The sequence below is a fragment of the Halyomorpha halys genome, unplaced genomic scaffold (assembly GCF_000696795.3).
Source record: "Halyomorpha halys isolate HHAL.00 unplaced genomic scaffold, Hhal_1.1 Scaffold300.1, whole genome shotgun sequence".
Lineage (NCBI taxonomy): Eukaryota > Metazoa > Arthropoda > Insecta > Hemiptera > Pentatomidae > Halyomorpha > Halyomorpha halys.
Genome location: NW_027107582.1, coordinates 70,361 through 96,392, shown reverse-complemented (window position 1 = coordinate 96,392; position 26,032 = coordinate 70,361). Strand labels below are relative to the sequence as shown.

General features: G+C 32.0%; 1 protein-coding gene across 15 annotated transcripts in view; it reads right to left on the bottom strand.

Moving 5' to 3' along the window:
• bru1 (bruno 1) overlaps nucleotides 1–18,108 on the bottom strand; it is a 406,895-nt gene extending 388,787 nt beyond the window's left edge. For 13 of the 15 annotated variants that reach the window (XR_010843011.1, XR_010843012.1, XR_010843020.1 and 10 more), the window contains exon 1: nucleotides 17,907–18,108. Coding sequence is in view for 2 of the 15 variants with exons in the window: in XM_067045974.1 (XP_066902075.1) it covers nucleotides 17,907–18,084 (178 nt within the window). In the remaining 13 variants the exon portion in view is untranslated. The remainder of the gene's footprint in view (nucleotides 1–17,906) is intronic. The other 2 variants (XR_010843018.1, XM_067045975.1) reach the window with 1 other exon arrangement.
• Between the last annotated feature and the right edge of the window lie 7,924 nt (nucleotides 18,109–26,032).

The following is a 26,032-nucleotide window of genomic DNA, read 5'->3' as shown; positions in this document are numbered from 1 at the left end:
AAAAAAATTATATATAAGATGAATTTTAAAAATTCAAATTAATGAATACTACTCGAAAAGATATATCTCTGAACTTATTCTCAACGTGAACTTATTTGGTAGTACATTAACTTAAAAAAAAAAGTTTATGTTACCAAGACTCGAACCTGCGATCTCTATAACGCTGGGAGGTCCCTGAGTAAGGTCCCCTCCATATCTTCCAAGTGTGGTTAATATGATTTGTGTACTGTACTGAAATGTCCCACTATGGGCTTAGTATTAATGCAGGAACCATATAAAAAAGTTTTTTTTAAAACTGATTTGGGGAACTTTCTAGCATTTTCTTAAAATTTATTTATTGCTATTTACAACTGTACATTTAGTAAACTCAGTTAAAATGGAGTGTTACTGGCGTGTAGAGAAACTACCCATTGGTAGGCACTCTAATGACGTTTTACATTAGCAGGTCACGTGGCCATCTTCTTTTCAGGCGCCTCGGAAGATGGTCAAGAGTGGAAGAAAGAGGAAGCAAGAGTAGAAACTAATGGATTTGGGTGGTTAAGGAGTTTATAATGGAAGGAATGATATCTGGATCGGGGTATCTGTCTAGCATTAAGCCGTAATATACGTATTGTATATGGGCTTATTTACTAATCTAAAATGCAACGATACATCGAAAATAAACAATATCTATGCTCGTACGTAACAGGTAAATATATATAATTGACTAAAATAATAAATATAAAATATATAGCATATCAAGAATTTTTTCTCTTATCAAATGGTGGCCAAAACAATGGCCATTTCGCGAATTGGATAAAATGCAGAAGAGTTATAAACTGTAAATAAATAAATAAATATTAATAATGGTAACTAGTAGAAAAAAAATTCTTTGAAAAATGGTATTTTAAGATTTCAGACGACACTAAAAACGAATTTTATTTGCTTTTTCAAAAAAATGTTTGTTTTTTTCTTTTGAAATTTTTTATCTTTTTTTCAATTTAATTTAATTTTTGCAATAGCTTTAAGCTGGGTTATGTTCCTTTTTCTTTATTTTTCTAGTTCATATGTTTAAATATTTTGTTTTATAGTTTATTATGTTAAATTATTTAAAATAAAACAATAACGAAATTCGGCTATTCATTTATTTTATTTTCACAACTCATCACGGTTGGGCTAGTAAATGTTCCTTTTAAACTAGGCGCAACACAGCATTTTTTTTTTTTTTAAGGTTTTAGTAAAGACCTAAATTTTCCTTATGTAACCGATCTAGCCCGAACCCGATATTATTCCATCCATAATAAACTCCCTAACCACCCAAACCCACTAGTTTCTAACCTTGCTTCCTCTTCCATTCCTGGCAATCCTCCGAGGCGCCTGAAAAGAAGATGGCCTCGTGACCTTATATTGTAAACTGTTTTTAGAGTTCTACTACTGGGTAGTTTCTCTACATCCTGTATCATATCATTACCCCATTATGATCAAATTTACTTGTATTTTTTATACAGTTGTAAATATCAATAAATAAATAAAAAAAAAAAGGTTTTAGTAAATAAAAAATCATTTAATAGAATCAGTATTTTATTTTTTTATTATTCTTCAGAAAGACAGGAATCGATTTGAATATTATAGCTATGAAAGAAATGTATACTTTCTGAGTTATGCGCCAAAAATGCTACATTTAGAAAATAACTATTTTTTTTTTTTTTTTACTGAAACAATCTGAATAGCCTATACCTTCCCGGTAAAATACAGGAATAAATAATGTTCAATACAAAACATTATCGAAAAGGCTCTTATCATTATCGGATGAACAATTTGGTACCGTATAAAGTACGAACAAAGAAATATTTATTCTTATATATTAGATTATTTAAACTTTTTATCTTGTTAAAGAACAAAAATAAAAATCTATTACTTTTTTCGACTTTTCACTCTCAATTAAAATATATTGTAGACCTACATAAATACAGAAGAGCACAGTTAGAAGACTATACGACAGAAAAGGTGGGAAAGGTAGGTTCTTAGAGGACTCGGACAGAGGGAATAGCAAACTAGGCCGGACGGTGTAGGAATGTAAAACAAGCAAATCCGGTGGGGGGGAGGGTGTAATGAAATGCCCCCCTCTACTCTTTCTACAGCCTGTTTACTGTAGCTCCGCCCTCCCCCTCCCCTCCCACCAATTAGATTAATTGAATGTTAAAAGCCCCCCCCCCTTTCCAGGAATAATCTAGATTCTAACCAATTAAACGCTGTGTATTTATTAAACGCTAATCACCCCCGATTTTCAATTACACCGAGTTCCAACCTTTCAAGGTGCCCCAGAATCCCCTCGTATAATACAAACTGGGGATTTGTGGGGCTTAGTGTTTGTACAATGCTAGCCTCTCTATTCTACCTCAGGGGTAACCTTCTACAAATGAATGAGATATTGCAATAAAGGGGGGGGGTTAATACAAATACAAACATATTCACAGCGTGTTTTAGATAAACATTAAAAAATAATTTATATAGTACTATTTTTCAAATAATTTTTCGTTTGTTGTCTCAAAATACGTAAAATCCGAATATCGAATAAAAAAAATCTGTCTATCAGCGATTTTTATCCAATAATACTGGTCCCAATAATTCAAATTCGGCACCTAAGTCACAGGTCACCCCAGGATTTTTCCTGATGATTCCAGGATGATCCTCAAAACTTTTCATTATTAACTGATTTTTATTTTCAAAACGACGGCCGATCAGAGATTTCACAAGGCCATTGTCTGTTGCCATTTATGAAGCTGGAATATGTGGAAGTGTTTTTTAAAATTTATTTATTGATATTTATAACAGTATTACAAATATATACAACATGTAAATTGGTTTTTAGTTCTAAAATGGCATAATACAGACAAATCCTCTGATAGAACTCCAATAATATTTCTAGAGGATCCCGAGGCCATCTTCTTTTGAGACACTTAAAAGGATCATCAGGTAATGAAGGAGAAACCAGGTTAGAAAAAAATGGGTTTGGGTGGTAAGGGAGTTTATCATGAAAGGATTAGTATCTGGTTCTGGTTCTCGACAACATATGGAACACTCAGGTCTTCATGGATAGATTGAATTGTGACAAAGTAAGGAGCATCGAGGATTTTTCGAAGGATTTTAGATTGTAAGGATTGGACACAAGAGGAATTCGAAGGTTTAGTGGAACCCCAAAGCTCAACTCGGTATGTCCTTATTATAGGTATGTAGATCAGTCTTTTGTAATGGATCGGAAGTTTAGACCATTTGTCTAGTAAATGTTGTCGACGAGCAGTTTCCTGTCTTTTCAGACTTGTGTGAGTATTCCAAGTCAGTCATTTTTCCAGATGCAGTCCAAGATAGCAAATTTGTTCGACGGGGGTTAGACAATATTATTAAAGGATACTGTTGAGAAGTTGACAGGATCACAATGAAGGGTAAAGGTGATTTGTTCAACACCAATCTTCGAGGGCTTTGATTTAGAGAGAGTTTGGGATGAAATTAAGGAGTTGTTATTAAATGCGAGCATGCATATGTCTTTGGCATACGTGGTGAGAAAAGTGTTAGGACTGGTTGGGATGTCAGCTGTATAGATTAAGTAGAGGATGGGGGCGAGGAAACTACCTTGAGAAACATCAACGGACTGGAGCAGTCAGTGAGTTGAAACCAATCAGTAGAATACCAAAATCTAAAATAACATATCATTACACATGAAGAATGGTATCAAAACTGGATGATTTAAATAAATTGCAACATAAAATGACATTTACCCTTCGCCGTAAACCTAAGTTTTTCTGCCCAACAGTATCCTTTAATAATACTCCACTCATCATGAATACTTCTGGACAAATGGCTAACTCAGAATCCTCAAACAAGATTGAAAGGACAGGAAACTGCACCTCGATTTTTACTATTACAACACTTGCTATACAACGGGTCTAAATTCCAATTAATTACAATATTAATAAATTTCATAAGACTACAATAAACCAAATATGGTCACCTATAATAAACTTAAGGTTCCATATTTTGGCCAGAACCACATATCAATCCTTCCATGATATACTACCTAACAACCCGTTAAATGAAGATGATCTAGAGAGGTTCTTCCTCCTGAAAATTGTACTACAGATCACATCACATCTGTTAGTTGTAGTTTATGGTTACTAAAGTTGTGAATTTAAATAAATAATAAAGTCATATAAATTTTATGAATGTTTGTTAGAAGAAGAAGACTGTTAGGTGAAAACAGTATATACCGATGGAAGGATGGACGATGGGAGATTGAAGATATCGGAGGGGTCGGATGGTAATCTCATTGTCGGGCGATCATCTGCCCTCATCGGCTTGTACTGAATTCGTTAGTCCCGTCTTCTTTATCTCGTTTAGATCGGGCCGAATGGCTCTCTCTCAGGACGGAATTCTCAACCGTTTCGATCATCTTATCGTTTCGACATTCAAACAAAAAGGCAGTGTAAAGTAGCATACACATAACCTATCGATTATGAAAAGGGTATATTAATAATTTTCTAATATTTTAAACTAATTTACATTTTATTGGATCGTTTCATATAGAATACCAGTTTTCACAGGCAAGGTAATTTAGTAATTCAATCAAAACATTTTTCTCTACGTGTTATAAACTTTTTAATCCTATTTTTTAAAAATAATTTATTGATTGTTATTTACAACTGTATACACATATATACAACAAGTAAATTTGCTGTAGGTGACATAGTGACATGATACAAACTTGTGGAGAATCTACCCACTGTCAGAACACCAATAACATTTTTAAAGGAGATGATTTCGAGCCATCTTTTTTTCAGATGTCTAGGAGGATTATTAGGTAATGAAGGAGAAACCAGGTTAGAAAAAAGTGGATTTGGGTGGTTGAGAAGTTTATCATGGAAGGAACAGTATCTGGTTCTGGCCAAATCGGCAACATATGGAACATCGAGTTCCTGATGGATGACTTGATTTGTGACAAAGTAAGGAGCATTAAGGATTTTACGAAGGATTTTGGACTGTAAGGATTGGATTCGGGAAGAATTTGATGGTTTAGTGGAGCTCCAAGCTCAACTCCGTATATACAGATAGGCTTTATATTATTCATGTAGATCAGTCTTTTGTAATGGATTGGTAATTTAGACCGTTTGTCTAGTAAATGTTGTAATAGTCGGAATTTGTTGGAATTTTCCTTAATCCTCCAATTACGACACCATTCTTGATGGCTGTGGGATTGGAGATTTTGGGATACAATTAATGGGTTATTATTAACTGCAAGATCAAGTGTCATCGGCATACGTGATGAGGATAGTGTTAGGATTGGTTAGAATGTCAGCTGTATAGACGGTGTAGAGGATGGGACCAAGGATAATACCTTGAGGAACACCAGCGGACTGAGAATAGAGGAATGAAGAGGAGCCATTGTGGTTTAGTTGGAATAATCTATCAATGACAAAGAAATTAATGATACAAAAAGTATATAGAAGGTAGGAATTTACGAAGTTTGTAAAGCAGTCCCGGGTGCCAGACTGGATCAAAAGTCTGTTCTCCTTAATGATTTTTCATTTCCAATTTATTTAAACTCTGTTATGCATCTGTATATATATGTAAATATAGACATAAAATAAAGACAAGTTTTTCACCCTCCACGGACTAGAACCCGGCTACTTACGACGAGGAACACTGATTCGTTGCAACTACCCTAAGCCCATTACGTGTTATCGTTTGCTACATAACTGAAGTCAACGAGTGAGTTGCATCTTCAATTGTAAACATAAAAAAACTATTGAGTAGTGGCCCTTATAACTGTATATCTTCATCAATAGGGAAACTAAATCTACCAATCTACAAAATCCGTGACCCCAAGACGTTTTATTCTCCTTGTAAGCAAATTGTGAAAAATCAGAAGTTAGTTTTGCAGGCTATTCTGCCCTGGTCATTAATATCAGTCAAATCACTCTATGAAACAATAAATTATATAGAATTGTAATAATTATTAATAAGCTTCCTTAGTCTATATCTAGTTACCAATTTTGTCGTAATTTTATTATTTTTTTTTAAATTCTTAGATATAGATCAACTTAGCACTATCACTTTCTTATCAACAGGCTATTTTTAACGTTCTATAAGCTGCTCTGGTCAGGTTTGTAATTGATTTATTTCAAATTTTATTTTGGTCTATATCTTTATTTATTTTATGATTAAAATTCATATCAAAATTAATCGTAAATAGTAACATAAAATTTAACCATATTTTTCATAAATTAATTTTGCTTGAAATCTCTGCATAATGTTGCTCTATATTTAATATTTTTTGTGTCTGTTTTAAAATTGATATATGCTTGATGTTCTCTGATATATAAATAGACTCAAATATTTTTCTTTTAACGTATTATTTTCTATATGTAAAATTATTGTATTATCAAAGTCGAATTTGTGTTGGTTTTGAAATGGATGCTGCACTTGTGCTGTTTTATTGAGATCCTTCTCCTTATATCTGATATCATTTTTGTGTTGATACACTCACCCAACAATTGCTTAATAGCTGAAGGCAATTATCCATAAATAAGTTAATTATTTAATTTATATTGAGTCCTTCAAAACTATTATTATAATTGGATTCATTTCCAAAGGATTTTTGTTTTTTTACCAGTTTAACAATTCAATATCTTAATATTCATAAAATATTGTATTATTAATTATATAATATAATAAGGGATAGTATTGAGCAATATGATAATAAATAAACTACATAAACGAACGAAGTATTTATTTACAATGATTGATAAATGATGTTATTAAAATGATTCAGATAAATGGTTGCCATAAAATAAGATTATTACGTTACTTATTGCCTAATGTAACTTATAGCTGCTGATTTGGATGATTCATGCTATAGGATATAGTAGCGTGGGTGTCGCCTTGTTCTAGGGGATGGCGTCCAGGTCTCATAGCCCTACTTAGGACTTCGTCTGGTCAAAGTGCATCTTGCCCTCTCTTCGGTCTTCTTACTTCTGCCCTTTTTCCTGGTCTAGTTGTCCTGGCCCTTTTTTCTTACCTCCCCTTAGGGGTGTTACTTTTTTGTTTTAAATCTGATTCCTCATTGGCCATAGGTGACAGAACCTCCTGTAGGTGAAGGTCCACCCGAGAGGGGGTAGGAAAGTTTGAGATGTCTAGGAAGGGTTTGTACCTGCTTAATTGTCTTCTGATCCTTCGGCAAAACCTGTGGTATACTAAGGTTGTAAAAGCTCTGATACGGAACCCCTGTGGCAAATAAATACAGGTGTGTGTATGTATGAAAGGTTTCTTGAAAAATATTCCACCTTGGCCGGGTATCAGAACATATAGCGAAAAACCTTAATAATATGGAGAATTGTTAAAATGTCAATACATATCAGTAAACAAAATTTAAACAAGAAATTTATTTATGTAATAATCCTGATTGACTTTTTGAATCAATTTTTTCTTTCAATCTACTATAATAATTTATTAATTTATTAATTTATTGTTTGGTATGTAACATAATATTTATAATGAATCGTAAACTTTTATAAATCTCTGATTATTTCGTAGTTGTTGAATAATTTTAAATTCAAAACTTCTCCTTCCTAAATTTTACTCCCAGTTTATACTTACTTTTTTCCTTTTTCATATTCCGTTCTTCTTCTACTTTGTTCGACACAGTTGTGAATAATGTATAAGGTTATCTAGTTAAGGAGAAGTTACCGTAGCTACTCCCAGAGAGAGGTATGTAAGCTCTCCTTTATATTTCAACTAAATCAAATAAAACTGAGGCTTTGATTTATCTTTTCTGAAGTCAGCACTTTTTCATAGTTTTTAATTTTTGTTTTGGTTCTGGTATTTTATAATATTTTTCTAAATTATTTTAATTATATTAATAATGAATTTTTGTCTTAATTTCAATTAAAAATGAGAAAATCAATAAATAAAAATTAAAATGGTACCTTTTATTTATTATTTTTTTTAATACAGTGTTAGCAGGAAAAATTAATAAATTTTAAGTCTTTATCCCAGCATTTTAATTTTAAATAAAATATTAAACCGTGATCAATAAAAACTTTTTATATAATAGAGAGGAAACAAATGTGCCAAAATATAATTTTGTCTATTGAGATATTAAATATATATTTGTATTTCTTACCTCATAAAATGGACGTCAGAAAAAAACATTATGAATGCATTTTTCAACATTCTGAATATATAGTTCTAATATAGATAGAACAATAAAAATAAATCAATTATAATAAAAAATATCCATTAAGTCTCAACTTGTTCATTATCTCTTTATTCCACTACTACGTTTCGGCCCTTTCAGCTATTCTCAAGGATAACTATTCAAAATATCAGAGCACAATGTTGTCAACGAATTGCAGGCTATTTTCTCCCTTTGTCAATCAAGGATATTTTTTACTATAATTGATAAATAAACCAGTCTCAAACAAGAAATAAAATTATATACAAATAAAAATAAATATACTGTTTCAGTAGTCATCATTGGTTGATTAGATATTGACCATGTTTATAATCTAAGTGTTAAAACAAGCTATGCAATGTATAATATAAACAAAATTTTATTTCCTTTCACAATATCATTTATCACGAAAAGAATCATAACATGACATACATAATGGTTAGATTATAAAATATAAAATTACAACCCTGTCGGGAAAATATAGACTAAAATCTGGGTCACTGATTTAATCCCTGGATCATTGAAAAAAATATATAGGAAAGGAATTAAGCAGGATACACATTTAAAAAAAATAATAAACCAAGGATAAAACACCAGAGAAAAAAAAAAACTGAGAGAATAAAAAAAAAAAAAGGATGTAATCATTTTGCAAGGGTTGTCAAGCAGACATAAAATATTACTAGTTCCTTCCTTGTGAGGTATATTTAGTCAGTATTTACGACTGTTTACGGAAGGCGCAGTGGGATTTGAATTCGTAATACTTCGCAGCAGTTGTGTTCACAGTTTGGAGGGAAATGTGTACAAACACAGTGATATTGCATTAATAGGGATACGCAATATGACTAACGATGATAATTATAATTTTTTTATATCTGTATTAATTGGAAATAATATCAGTAAAATCGTTGTAAACCTACCGACTGTCCTACAGCCTCCTTGAAAGTTGAAAAGTTGATCTTACCCCTGTTGAACAGATCCGTTACCTTGGATTACATCGGGACAAAAAGGGCTAGCCTGAAATCCTCACACAAGACTGAAAAGACAAGAAACAGCATGTCGATTTCGACTATTACATTATACAGCACTTGCTAGACAAACGGTCTAAACTTCCAACTCATTACAAAAGAGTGATCTACATGACTGTAATAAGGCTAATCTGGACATATGGAGTTGAACTTTGGGGCTCCACTAAACCTTAAAATTCCTCTCGTATTCAATCCTTACAATCCAAAATCCTTCGTAAAATCCTCAATGCTCCTTACTTTGTGTCAATGTTCCCTATGTAACCGATCCAGACCGAACCAGATTTCATTCTTCCATTATAAACTCCGTAACCGCCTAAACCCACTAATTTCTAATATTGCATCCTCTTCCATTCCCGTGAATCCTCCGAGGCACCTAAAAAAAAAAGATGGCCACGAGACCTGCTAGTGTAAAAACGTCATTAGAGTGCTACCAATGAGTAGTTCTTACCACGCCAGTTTCACTCCATTATAATTGAGATCAAGTTTACTGAATTTATTATAATGTACAGTTGTAAATTTCAATGAATATATTTTTAAAAAAGTCTTTAAATTTTTTTCTCGAAAATAGCGATTCTTCATCACGAGATTCGAAGGTTTAGTGGAGCCCCAAAGCTCTACTCCGTATTTCCAGGCAGGCCTTATTATTTTTTCGAACCTAAAAGTTATATTTCACTATCGAACTATCTCTGATCTCCGCTCTTACCCTTAAACAACTTCGTATTTTGATTTCCTCTTCTATGGCTTATGTCACACTTTAAGGCAGAATTTTAATAAATTTTCAATAATAAACGCTTGCACACATAGAAGAGTCATTCTAGTTACGTTTGGTTGTCTTTTTAACTCGAAAATAATTGTTTTGTAGTTTCTCCACCACGATTCTCAACATGTGCTGTTTTTTATTTATTTTTTCTTATTAGTTGGGGTTAGCTCCATTATCCACGTTCGAACGAAGCCTCCGATCCGAAAAGACTCTAGAAGACTGTTACCATCTTGGACCGAAAGGGAATCGATAGAATTACCATAGGCCCCCCTCGCCCCCTCGGCCAGCCATAAATCCGACACTCGCTAACCCCGAGTGGGAACATGTTGTTCCTCCCTCGTCCTCGGCTCGACCAACTCTACATAATCGGATTTGCTCTCGATCCTCCCGGGCTTAACTCTCCCCAAGTTAACTTACGGCCAGTGGGGCCCCCTTACGCTTATGGACGAGGTTTATAAGTTAAGAGTCGGACCGAGGATGACGTCGATAAGTATCCACAAGTAATGAGGTATAGTGTTTGCGATAACTGCGACAAAACTAATAAAAATAGCGTAAAAGCCCGTTTTTTTACACACTATAAGTTTCTGTCATGGAAACATTCACTGTCGTTGAATTACTATCGTACCAGATTGGGCCTGAAAGTTGACATTACATGTTTTTCCAGTGAACACACTGTATGTTAGCAGCCACATGTACGTTAAAATATAACTACAGCAGATTAGATTAGATTAGATTTTTATTCAGGGCGATTAACATCTAGGTTATTACTACACCCTTTTTACTTCATCTATCTTCTTGTCTTGACATTTGATGGTTGAATGTAGACTATTTCCTTTTTTACACTGGTCAGTATTGGTGGATTATATTTTAGTATAAAGTTGATTTTCTTTCAGAAATTTTATTATTTTGTCTATGGATTCTGCTGAGTCTTTAAGGGCCAATTCTCTTGTACGTGGAATTTTATTATTTTCGAAGGCTTGACGAAATGATGGGCATTCTTCAATTATATGCTTTATTGATAATGGAGAATGACAGGTTTGGCATATAGGTTGGTCCTCTTTTGTGATTAAGTGAAGGTGAGTTAATTTGGAATGTCCTATTCTTACTCTTGTAACAACCACTTCTTCTCCTCTGTTTCCCCTTATGGCACTTGTCCACTTTTGTGTATTTTTTTTTACATTTCTTAAATTATTGGTGAGTGGTACGGCAGCCCACATTGAATCCCAACTTTTTCGGATTCTGTTCCTTAAAAATGCCTTTATGTCTTTCGGCTCGTAAATTTGGAGTGGTGGAACGTTCATTGTTGCAGCCTCTTTAGCCGCTTTATCCGCTGTCTCATTTCCAGCTATTCCTGAGTGCCCTGGAGTCCAGAGAAAGGAAACACTTTTTTTATGATGTTCTAGCATGTCTATATAGTTATGAATTTTGTCTATCGTAGGTCCGCTTTGATTGAAGTTTGATAGATTCTGAAGTCCAGACAGCAGAGATGCTGTAGATAAGAATCTACATTATTAGTGTTAATGCCAAAAGGACCACATTTACTGTTTAAACAAATAAAAATTTACTTTAATATTATCATTAATATTAACATAACATATCGAAAGAAAATATATATATGATATATATATTTTTTATTTAATACCAGGATATTTTATACAGGGCTAATATTTTACAAATATTGATTAATGGTGGTATAGTCTTGTACAAAAGACGTTATAAATTTGAAAAAATTAAGATAAAATAAATAGACAAAAAAAATCCTTAATAAGACAAGTAAATTTAATAACAAAAATAGCAACATTCGTAGACCTAACAAAACAAACAATTGCTCTCAAGTTGATTTGAAAAAAGGACGAAAAGAAAATATAAATAATAAGTAAATAAATATATTACAAGTAATATCAATAATAGAATTGATTAATATAGAATTCATAAGAGGATGTCCTGCAGCAGCCTGGGTTTCAGTCTTCGGGTTGAGGTTGGGTAGTTTTAAATCACTACTCCTTATACTGTAGATAACTGGGAGTGGAACGATATGATACAATGGGAAAGAAGAAAAGAGCTATGTTGATTTAAATTGTTTTTCATTATTTTATACATTACGTACATATCTTATTATATTAAGTCCATTACTCATAATTCACATATTCTTTGGCACATTCCATTATGTTTATTTTTTTTATTTATTTGAACATTGTCTGGTTTTTAATATTTGTATAATTTATTTTGTATAATTCTAACCTCTATAATAATATATTTTTTATTTTATTATTACCAATCAAATTTAACGTTTAAACTGTTATAATGCAAAATAAAGTTAGTAAATCAGAGGAATATGGAGGAGCCAAAATAGGGGGGGGGGACTAATGTAATTCGTCGTATATTCTCGGTTAGATTTGTATTACTATTCCTGCAAGGACAACACTTACACACTTCAATTAGAGTTACGCGAATTTTTTTAAGCTCTACTTGGGTCACATAAATGTTTCTTTATCCTAAAAAAAAAATAGATACTATTTTTATCTTCCTCAATAGATATTTCTTCACCTATTATTATTGATGTGTGTATAGTTGACGTGGATTAATATGAAGAAGAAGAAATGAAAAAAAGTCAGCAAAAATGTAAATAAACAAAAACTGATTTATTTGTGCCTACGTTTCGACCTGAATTTCAGGCCTTCATCAGGGCTGAAAAAACAAAAAAACGAGATAACAACCAAACTCAAAAACCAGAAACAACTGTTCTTATATTTAAAACAATTCTCAGGCCACTGCTGACGTACGGCTGTGAAGTCTGGGGAGCGGCATCCTTTACGAAAAGGAAAAAAATTACAATATTTTCAAAATAAAGTCCTAAGAATCGCAGTTAGTGCTCCTTGGTTCATAAGAAATAACCAATTGCATCGCGAATTACATATGGAGTCAATAGATGATTACATCAAAAAATGGTTCATGAAGTTCCACTCCCAGTTGCCGACAGTTAAAGGAGCAGTGACCTACAACCTGGGAAACCCAACCTCAACACGAAGCCCAGGCTGCTACAGGACATTTTGATATATATTCCATATTTATTAATTCATTAGTCACACTAGCTCTATTTTACTTTTTTTTTCTTCTCTCTCCCTTTTTCAAATTAACTTGTTTCTTTTTACTATTAGAGGGCAATTGTTTGTTTTATTTAAGTGTACCAATATCATTACTTTTTTTTATTAATTTTACTTTCATCTTTTATTAAGAAGCATTATTCTTATCTATTTATTTTATCTTCTTTTCCTCTTTTAAATATAACATTGTACATAGTTAGAGGTGTCTTTTGTACGAGACTATATCCCCCTATAATCAATTGTTAAAAAAATACACAATGTAACGGTTATATCAACCATGTAAGGCCCACCAGGCCGATCTGGTATAAAATAAATTAAATAAAACCATAACTCAGAGTAAGAGTAAGAAAAAATAATAAACAAACTTTGGAATATACATAACTATAAATTAAGTATATAGTATTTCATTTGTAATAGTGGAATAAAAAATATATTACTATAGAGGTCAGAATTATACAAAATAAATGATACAAACATTAAAAAAGATACAATATTCAAATAAAAAAAAATAAACATAATGGAATATGCCAAAGAAACTGTGAATAATGAGTAATGGACTTAACATAATAACTTATGTAAGTAATGTCTAAAACAATGAAAAACAATTTAAATCAACATAGCACTTTTTTCTTTCTCATTGTATCATATGTATCGTTCCACTCTCAGTTATCGACAGTAAAAGGAGCAGTGATTTAAAACTGCTGCAGGACATTCTCTTATGAATTCTATGTTTATGAATTCTATTATTGGCATTACTTCTATTATATTTATTTATTTTATCTCTTCGTCCTTTTTTCAAATCAACTAGAGGGCAATTATATTTTTTGTCAGGTCTACGAATCTTGTTACTTTACTTTTCTATCATATTAAAAATATTTTTTTATCAATTTATTTTATATATTTTGTTATTAAATTTATAACGTTGTATGTAATCTTTTGTACAAGACTATACCTTCAATAATCAATATTAATAAAATACTAAATAAATATTAGCCATGTATGACTCACCAGGTCGATCCAGGGCCCTGTTTCATAATGAAAGTTAATAGTATTAGTTGATAGTACAAGTGTAGAAACTAGTGTAGTAATAATACTAATACTTATTTTTTTCATAATAGGGATGACTATTAGTGATATTACAGGAATTAAAAAATACTAAAGTACAAGTTACTATTGTACAAGTCTGTGTAATTGAATTAAGATAAATCTACAAGACTAATAGTATTAGTTTGTACTTTATTATGAAACAGGGCCCAGATGGTATTTAATAAAAAAAAAAAAAAACATATATATATGTTTTATTTCGATACGTTATGTTGATTTTTATTTATTTAATCTGTTTATAATTTATTTTGTATAATTCTTACCTCTATAATATTATGTTTTATATCATATCAACTACTATCTAATTAATTTATTCATTATTTATTAATTATTTATTGTGTATATTTCCAAGTTTGTTTATTATTATTTTAATGTTTCTCTGGCATAAGTTTGTTACATCGTTTTTGTTTTTTCAGCACTGACGTAGGCCTGAAATTATGGTCAAAACATCGGCACAAATAAATATGTTTTTTATTAAATAAATCAATTTTATATCCAAATCCGTCTCAACACTTTATTTTTTCATTAGTCCAACGTTTCGGCCTTTCTAGCCATCTTCAGGGACATCTAAATATTTAACAGCTTATATTATATCTTCATTTTTAAACATTTACAACAACATCATTATTCACTATATAATATAACATACCTTCAATGCAAAAAGAATAAATGGTTTGTTATATGGTGTGGTGTTTTATACTGTTGATAATCTTATAGAAAAAAATAAATGTTAATGTTTTTAAATTTTAAATAAATAGGTTTTGAACTTTGAATAAAGAAAATGACCTGGGCAGAATAGCCTGCAATAGAAATTATAAATTAATGTGAGAAGGATTTTTGTATTGAAGGTATGTTATATTATATAGTGAATAATGATGTTGTTGTAAATGTTTAAAAATGAAGATATAATATAAGCTGTTAAATATTTAGATGTCCCTGAAGATGGCTAGAAAGGCCGAAACGTTGAACTAATGAAAAAATAAAGTGTTGAGACGGATTTGGATATAAAATTGATTTATTTAATAAATATAACCTTGTCTCAAAAAATTTTGAAATAATATAAATAAATAAGTTTTTGTTTAATTGTCTCTTTTTACTTACCACCCCCCTGCCACGATCATCTCCTCATATTATTATTATCATTCGAGTATCGAACAATAGGCTTGCAATTGGTACAAGAAAGTTTTTACCGAATTCGTGGCAATGCCCTATCACTCCTGTACAATATTCTCTCGAGGAATAAAAACAATTTTCGAACGACCAGGCCTAATAGATAATAGAAGAGAGTACAAGAGCAACAGGGAGAACGGTGGCTGTTGTTTGCTTTCCTAAACTGCCATTGTTTTCGTTGCCTTGTTAGGAGTGGATTAATTGGAAACAAGCCTGCACTTCCTCTTGTCAAAACATAAATATTTTCCAAAACTTCAGGACCCCATTTTCAATTCATCTCCCGCGTGCCCCCTCCCGGTACAGGGGGGAAATACAATAACCCCTCCCACCCACCTCCCTCTGGATAATCCGGATCGAAATAATTGAGTTTCTCGTTTTTTCAATCCCCATCTCCTTTTATCCCTACTGCGGCTTACTTAATTCGGAGACCATGCCTTGGGGGGAGGAACGGATTACTAGGAAAACTTGATATTGCATTAAAAATTACTTGTAACCCCTATTGATATACAAAACCCGTATTAAATCTCCTTTTTGTACAGTAAAATTTAATCTATAGTTAAAATACAGTATGTTCTAAACAGACATATTTACATCGACGGTGAGGAAATATCGAATTATCTATCTACCGAAATATCGGAATTTACTAACTATATCTACAATAGATTTTTGGAGAAAGCCATTTTTGTTTTTGTGATTTTCTGTGCATTTTAACTAGTTTAGTTCAATTGAAAAAAATTTCAATTTCTTGAGACTGGTATTTATTTATATAAATATTTAAATGTATTTATTAAATATTTATCAATAAATTGAGACCTGGGCAGAATTGCCTGCAAAAAATTTTTTGATGTGAGGTGAGAATTTATATTTGAAGATTGTCCTTGAGGATGACCGATTTGGCCGAAACGTTGGACTATTAATATAATAAAGAGTGTTGAGAGTAAAAAAAGGATACCAATTGATTTATTATTTATTTACATCGACGGTGAGGTTCTGATATTTCCTAACTATACCTACAATTGATTTTTGGAGAAAGCCATTTTTGATTTTTGTGTGCATTTTAACTAGTTTAATTCAATTGAAATTTTTTTTTTTGTTTTAATTATAATTATTTTCAATTTCTTGAGACTAGTATTTATTTATTAAATATTTATCAATTGAGACCTGGGCAGTCAATAGCCTGCAAAACATTTTTAAATTTTTGATGTGAGGTGAGAATTTATATTAGAATTTTGTCCTTGAGGATTGCCAATTTGGTTGAAACGTTGGACTATTAATATAATAAACAGTGTTGAGACTAAAAGTATCCTTTTTTATTTGATTTATTTAATTTTTTTTTTGTTATTATAAAACCAATCGAAAACAAATCGAACGGTTCATATTCATCACAACCACCATATTAAAAAATAATAGCATAATATTAATATAAATATAGCCCGACTGATATAGAAAACTGGGATGAAATATTTTTTCAAAGAGAAACAAAAGTGATATTCATTTTTCACACCTTAAAAAACCTATTCTACGAATTTTTCTAGTAATTAAAATATTTTTGTAATAATTTATTTATTGTTATTTACAACTGTAAACATAAATATAAATCAAGTAAATTTGCAGTAAGTGCTATAATAACATGATACAAACATGTGGAGAAACCCATTGATAGAACTCCAAAAATATTTCTAGAGAATCATCTTCTTTTCAGACGCCTAGGAGTATTATTCGATGGATTAATCGACGGGTAAATGTCCAAAGAGTAAGGGTTTAAGGATTTGGTGTTTGACGAACGTCTCTGAACAGTAGCTTATTGCCAACAATTGGTGGTATCGGCAACGAACCTTCGGGTTAGCTGAGCCTTTGTTATTATACATTTCAAAAAGCGATATTGCAAGGTAAACTTAGTTAGGGTAAAAAAGTAAACTCATTCACACTTTCGATGTTTTTCAACTCGAAGAGCTCTGATGGAACTCTACAAAGTAGGGCGAAACGTCAGGAAATAAATGGTTGCTTAGTATTTACTGTTCCTTTTTTACCGCACCCTGAGGATACGAACTATATGTATTTTGAAAAGAACGGCCATCATATATATACAATATAATCCAAAAATAATGGGACGCTAAAAAAGATACATAACTCATTGGACATTTTCAACTCGAACAGCCCAGATGAAACTGAGTTATGGTAGCAATTCCTGCTGACTCTACAACTCCGAGCCACCTCCCTCCACAGCTCCTATATATACCCCCATCAATCCCAAGCTTGTAAGATCAGTACCAGTAATAGTTGTAGCATGTCGTAATGTTCATTGTACTATTTGTTTACCAATAAAGTTTTTTTTCACTTTATCTCCGTTGAATTTCGTAATTCTGTACAAAGAAGAACGTCTTTGTTAACTATTTTTTGTTCCTTTTTGACCGCACCCATTTTCTTCATATTTTATAAAAGTAAACATACAACTTTTTCTTTCTGAAATATCATTTTTTCAATTATCTGCTACATCTTGTATATTATGGTTCTCATGACAACATTATAAAGCTTACCTTTGCTCTGTCCGGTGACTTTATCCCTGAGTACGTTGATCTGATGGACCCGACCGAACTCTGAGAACATTTTGGTGAGGTCGGCTTCGTCCATGCTCCTCGGGACCTGGCCCACGAACATCTTGATGAAGTCAGGATCAGGTTGGTCTTGGACATTCTGCCCTCCGCTACCGTTCATACTCCTGAAAGGGAAAAGATAAATAATAAATTAAAAAAAGAAAAGAAAAAAACAAGAAATAGTAAAAAAAAAAAATAATTGTAGTGTGATGTAACGGAAAGAAGACAGTTGGACTAAGAGGATCATGGAGTGGCAACGAAGAGAGCAAGAGGTAGACAGAGATCACATTATGGGATAAGGGAATGAGAGTAACAAAAAAAAATCAGTTATTTCACCACAATTTTTTATTACTTTAATAAAAACCACGTATAATTACTAGTCAATTGATGGGTCTGCTAAATATATAATATGGTATAAAATAACAAACCATAAAACAAGGCAGATATTTCAAAACGTTAAAAAAAAAATAATTTTTCATAAAAAGATAATCGTTCTTTAAGTTAACTTTAATCCCTTCGGCACTAACGGCCACTATAACCATAAAACTAATATACTTTGATTATTTCAGGATAAATTCCAAATCAATTATAAAACTTATTTAGATAAATTATAAACGAAATAAGATATGATAATTTGTAATTTGATGAAGGAAATTTTAAAGATAATTAAAAGGTTGGTCTAATTGTAGGTCATCGTTGAGTTATATTATTTTATATATGTATATATAGTTGACCGTAAAAAGTGATGTATAGGAAGATGGTCAGGGTTGCGGTCAAAGGAGAAACAAAAATAGTTTACAACTATTTATTTTCCGACGTTTCGCTCCACTTGACTGTTCACCCGTTTGCTCTGAACAGCCCTGATGAAGCCCCCCAAGTGGAGTGTACCCTACAAAGTGGAGCGAAACGTCGGAAAATAAATAGTTGTAAACTATTTTTGTTTCTCCTTTGACCGCAACCCTGACCATCTTCCTATACATACAACATATATTATTTTATGTGTTACTTTTTTTTTCCTTAATTATATTATAAAAAGGTAGGAGTGGGTAGCTCAATGGTATGGCATTGTACTACAAACTCCAATGACCCGAGTTCAAAACCGACTGTTGTAGATAATTTTTCTCATTTTCACTGTAGCTGTGAGCCAGTGGGTTCGGGAGTCCTCCAGGGTGCACCCAGCATCATTAAGTAAATACCCTTAATTGGATAAAAATCAGGCTGTCGAGCGTGATTCTTATCTTCACTTGATCACCTCCTTGCACAACCGTTAGTCTAGTAACAATACTTACTTAGAAAGTACTGCTGAACTTTCATGGGTTGTAGAGATTCAATTTTTTTTGTTAATATTATAAAAAGGATTACTATAATTTTAGTAATCTAAATTTTTACCTGGTTACTATCAGATTAGAAAATATCCAGAAAATAACGGAAATTATGTCATAAAGAACTTTAAATACAACTTTCCAGTAAATGTTATTCTCCCAAGATACGTATTCGTCAGATAAAAAAAAACAACAGATAACAGTCTATAAAAAATAAAATCAAATAAATCACGTGATGGCATTGATTTTTTTAAGGTGGATAATGATATTTTAATTATATAGTTTAAAAATGAAAATCTGTATCGCAACAAGGCCTCGTGGATTGACTTTTATTTCTGTGGTGGTCCCACGAAATGGAAACTTGACATCATGGTAGAACAGAGCCGTGTGTCAGAAAGTACTAGGATGAAAATAATAATTAAAAAAAAAAGATTTTCCTCCAATTAAGAGTATTCACCTTATAGAGACTGGGTAGACACTGGAGAGCTCACGAAGACTTAGGGTTACCTTACTAACTCACAACTACAGTAACAGAATATATTTAGTCGGCCATAGTCGGATTCGAACCCGGGTTCTTGGAGTTGATAGCCCAACGCCTTACTCTCCGAGCTAACCCGCTCCCTAAAAACTTTTTTAATAGTGTTTAATGTACGTTTTTAAGAGTAGATAATATGAGGTTTCAAATGTCATTCAATTCCATAGATTGACACATTTGAAAATATATGACCCTTAGCAAGATAATGTAAACTATTACTTTTCAAATGATATTTTAAAAATATAGTTATATAAGTGGGGTACTGTATTACAACATATGATATGCGGGAGTTACATTCTTTTCATCACGGTGAAGAAAATAACAAAAAGAAAAAAGAAAATTCTCAGGCGTTGAAGAATAAAAGAGGGGAGTGGGAAAGCGAGAGAGCGGAAAGGATTAAATATTTTATAGATGGAACGGAGGGGGGGAGAATGAAAAACTCCAACAGAATATTAGTATTCGAGCCTTTATGTCCAAACTTGGAGGAGGAATTGGCTGAAACTGCCGTACCTAAGTCCCACTTGCCAACTTCTGGTTCCTCTCTCACTCTCGCTCTCACACCCTCACTCTCTCTCTCGGGAACTTGAACCGTGGTCTTCATATCTCGGCCAACTTCACAACTAGAGCTCCTCTCAAAGGCGCTGGGTTAGGCTTGGCTGCTTCTTCTACAAAGCCTTGTTCTAGAAGAGGCATCGGAGGAATCGGTACCGAACTTGGGAGGATTCAATGGAGGACCTTGTAAGCGTATTGGAGAGTCTCTCTAAAGTTAATTGGTATCCCAGCACAAGAGCTCCCAAACTTACCCGTTGAGGGAAATCAATTTAAACCAGAAGGCAAGCAATAGTTAATATTATCTAAATATTATCCATCCATCCTAATATCCAATTGAGGAATTTTCTGTCAAAATTTGATATAATCCCTTCTTTAAATTTATTTAAAAAATAAAACAAACCCATCTCAAATAGGTGTAAGTAATCATAATTATGAATAAAAAATTAACTAAACTGGATAACATGCATAATAAGTTTCCAATAATCTTCCAAAAGTAGACATAAGTAAGAAAATAATCATGATATTAAGAAGATAGGTCGAAGAGAGAGAGAAATACTTTATTTATCTATGCCGCCTAATTACATCAGGTTGATATCTCACACAGCATACTTATCAATCCCATAAATAATAAGATATAATGAAAACAATTTGTTTCCCTACAGTTTCCTTTTACAATCAATTTCGGTCTATACACGAAATAAAAATGTTTCAATTCATTCTTTTTTTCTTTCCCATTTCTGCTCCTCCAATTTCACCATTTCATAATTTTTTAATTCACCCGATCAACAAATTCGCTCTCCGGAATTCACCCTCCTAGATCCTCTTCAGTGACCCGCTAAACAAATTCACTATAAGACGGCAATGTGAGATCAGACCATCATTTATAGTAACAGCAGTAGATCAGTTTACCAAAAACAAACAAATAGATACATTTTACGAGAATAAGACAAACACATAGATTCAAAGGAAAATATAATAAAAAGCCGGTTACAAGAAACACTTGAATGGATAAATAAGTTATAAAACAATATGAATAAAAAAAAAAAATAATAATAACAATATAAAATCATTTAATGAATAAATAAGTCAAAACACACAAATCGACAGGTCCTCATATTAAAACTAGCTAATTCCCATGCAGGTGATGGTGCATGATCCCCAGGGAATCCAAAATAGAAGAATGAATAAACCTTTATTTTGACCAAGTCACCCCCTTGCACAACCGTTGGTCTAGCAACAGTACTTCCTTACAAAGTACTGCACCTTTAACCCTTCATAGGTTGTAGTGGTACAGATTCAATTCTTGTTTCATTTATCAACTATTGTTTAACAGTAAATATTTTCAATTGGAAATAATTATTTATTTGAAATAACCAAAATTAAAGATGCTTTTGAGGAAACTGTATCTTTTTAATTCGTCATTTAAGCGATGCTTGACTATTTCAATGAAGAAAAGATCTAATTGGTATTAAACATCATCTAATTGTACTCTTATATTGATTTATCTAGTTTAATTATAATTGCTAGAGCTGTTATTGCGAAAATCGAACACAAAATGAAAAATCGATTGTTTTAAGTGAGATGGAGAGAATGGGCTCGGGGATCCTGAAGTTGAGATTGTATATAATTTATTTTAAAAATATATGTTTTAACTTATTTTTTTATTTTTTATCAATTAAACCAATATTACTCATTGCTCAATTTTGTAGTAGATTGTAACATTTATCAATAAATAATGTGCTAAAAAAAAAAAAAAAAAGGCCGAAACGTTAATGAAACATGTAATATAATAAAATAAAACTGTAAGATTTATATTGTTATTTACAACTGTATACACATATATACATCAAGTAAATTTGCTGTAGGTGACATAGTAACATGATAAAAACGTGTGGAGAATCTACCCACTGATAGAACTCCAATAACATTTCTAGAGAAGAAGATCTCGAGGCCATCTTCTTTCCAGACGCCTAGGAGGATTATTAGGTAATGGAGGAGAAGCCAGGTTAGAAACGAGTGGATTTGGGTGGTTGAGAGGTTTATTATGGAAGGAACGGTATCTGGCTCTGGCCAAATCGGCAACATATGGAACATTGACGTCCTGATGGATGACTTGTCTATATTTAAATTGAGCTCTGGGGCTCCACCAAACCATCAAATTCTTCCCGCATCCAATCGTTACAATCTAAATTCTTACGTAAAATCCTTTATGCTCCTCATTACGTCACAAATAAACTCATTCACAAAGACCTTAACATCCCATTCGTTGCAGATTTGACCCAAAACAGATATGCGTCTTTTCATTCCAAACTCCTTAACCATCCTAACCCATTAATTCTTAATCTTTCATCCTTAACAATCCCTGATAATCTTCCGAAGCGCCTAAAAAGAAGATCGCCACGGGACCTTTTAATTTAAATTAATGTTTGAAGTACCACCAATGGGTGGTTCCTTCCCAAGATTTTCAAGTGTATATGAAACATACAACATATTTACCTATTGTATTATTTTGTACAGTTGTAAATTACATTAAATAAATAACTAACTTAATAGTTTAAAATAATAATTAAAACATTGTTGAAACTATGAACTGTTGCTTTTCGATCTAGTATCACCTTATTACCTTCTAAGGATATTTTCAACAAAAAAAAAATAAATAAAGAAAAGAAAAAAATCCTCTTCTCCCGTCTAGAAGTTAATTCAGTTCTGCTATTGGATCGATAAGAGATTGGATTGAGTTCCTGATAAAGAAATGAATTTTAAACTTCAAACGCTTTTGTCTGAGCTTCGTTTCCTTAAATCAGTTCAAATTGGTATTTTCTTTTTTTAGTTAACACAAAATATTTCTTGTTTTCTCTGAGGAATATAAGATAAAAGAGTCTAAGATTATGACAGAGAAATTAATTATTCTATTTAATATTAATTTGTATGACACTATTGGATAAATATGATAGTACAAGAGCCAAAGAGGAGAAAAAAGTCAATTAGTTCACCCAAATTTCATATTGATTTAATAAAAACTATATATAATTACTTGTTAATATCGATGAACTATCACTCCTTGAAGAAAAACCTTAAAAAATACATCATATTATATTCAACATCAAAAGGTTCCTGAGATATAATTTTTCATAAACCAAACGTTCTATCCGAAAAACTAGAAATCATCATCTTATTAATTTATTTTAGAAAATAACACATTAATAAAAACACTTAGTCGTTCTTGTAACGTATTTTTTAATTCAGAGTTTGGCCATTATCGGCGTAGAAACCACATGGCGGTTAGATTGCAAGCTAACAGGCTGGTTTATTCTGTTTTTTTTCCTATCTTTATTTTACCCCCCCTCCTTTTTTTTCTCAATTTTCCTTACCCATATTATTAGTCATGTTCACCATATATTATTATTGTTGTTTTCAAAATATTTTTTTTTTTTCAATTCAATTATTTTGTTAAACTTTACGTTATTTTGCCTCTTTATCTATTATTATGGTTAAATATATTTTCTTTCTCTCAATTTTATTTTACTTTCTATAATTTTAAATTTTAAATTATTAATAAATAATATATTCATATTTCTTTGCATTATATAACTTCATTTTTATTTTATTTCCTTAATTATGTTATTTTACCTACTTATTCAATTACCTATGTATACATTTTATATTAAAACAGTATAAACCTAAAGAGAGTAATCAACTAAGAATGGTACATCACTTCAAGGGCCATCCTCTGGTGGTTAAGGCACAGGTCTTAGCAACTTGAGAAATTTAGGTGATGCCGGCTCGAATCCGGCCTGAAGGGTGACCTTTTTTAATTTCGTGAGGCCGCCATGGAAAACTTGACCCCTCACCATAGTTAGATTAGGTTGGTGACCTTTAGATAAGCCCCACCCCTCCCTCGTATGTCAGAAATGACCAGGAACACCGTCTTATCATCATTTAACTTGAGGCCTAATTCAAATGCTGCTTCTTCGAATTCCTGGAATGTTACTTTTAATACTGCTCGGGTTTTTGCGACAATGACTAGATCAGTTGCGTCTGCTAAATTTCGAGACAGTCAATCGTAAATGGTCCCTTCTGGATTAGTTATAATTGAACGAATAATTACTTCCAGTGCTATATTAAAAAGAAGAGGAAAGGAGGATGACCATGAAGGATACTTCAACCAAAAAAAATTTGGAGACCGCTGGTGCAGGAGAGAGTTATGTGAACATCCGGGTAATGTAAAAAACAGTTAAATTAAAAACATTATTAAGGCTAAATGAAAAAAAAAAATGGACATACTTTCTTTGGCCTTCGAAGTATAGTATACATGCATATATGTTCTTATGGTTGATGAAAATGCTCGTCTTTAAGACAGTCAAATTTATAACTAATTCGACAAACATTAACATAATTTAACATTGCCATGATAGAGATAAATCCTTATTTAATAATTCGTTGTTTAATTACATTCATAAAAAAAAACACTATCAACTGTCCTATTTGCATTTATAGCCCTTGACTTTAAGGAGTCGTTATTTCGCAAGGACAATTAGCTAAGCTTTTATAGCCCTTTAAATAATCCTTTCTTAATTTACATTGGGAATGAGAAAGCTATTAAATTATATACAACATTGTTAATGACACATATTTAAGAAGGAGAAATCAATATTATAAAAAAAAAAATGAGAATTTTACAATATATTATTAGATAATTTGGTATTTATAAATCAAAATAATTCAAGAGGTAGGAAAAACAGAGTCGAATGCTTCAATTCTAAGGGATGGGCTAACAGTGAGGTAGTATACTGGGCTTATAAACGCTCTTGCTGGTGGTAAAAATCAAATTTATATATTTATTTATTAAACAGGATTTTTTTTAGGATCTAACAAATTTTGTAGGAACATAAGAATGTTGCAGCCTATCGCGAATGGTCTACTGTAACTGGCCGGTGATAGTAGCAGGAGCGGTGCACCATAGAGCAAAGTGGTGTATGAATATATCTTTAGCTTTAAATGAATCCTTCGTAAAATCTTCAATGCTCCTTATTTTGTTACTAATAAAACCATCCATAAAGACTTAAATGTTCCTTATGCAACCGATCTAGCCCGAACCCGATATTATTCCTTCCATAATAAACTCCCTAACGACCCAAACCCACTAGTTTCTAATCTTGCTTCCTCTTCCATTCCTGGCAATCCTCCGAGGCGCCTGAAAAGAAGATGGCCTCGTGACCTTATATTGTAAACTGTTTTTAGAGTTCTACTACTGGGTAGTTTCTCTACATCCTGTATCATATCATTATGTCATTATGATCAAATTTACTTGTTGTATTTTTTATACAGTAGTAAATATCAATAAATAAAAAAAAAAAAAAAGCTTTAAGTGAAGCGAGATCTGCAAGCAGTAGAGTCTATAGCACTGCTGTAAGGCTAGCTTGAATCTAAGTGAGATGCCTCTATAGTTTCACGCCAAGGAAGAGGATAGTATTCGAAATACTTCTGCCGTAACTTATATATGTGTTTTTGTGTAAAAGTATTAGGAAGCTGCCTAAAAACACATTTTCTAAAAAAAACGAAGATAAATGATAAAATTGTCCTAATAATTCATAATTATTACAGTAAAATCTGTTTTTATGCGAACAATGTCAATTGTTTTGAAACCTAAGAAAGGAGCC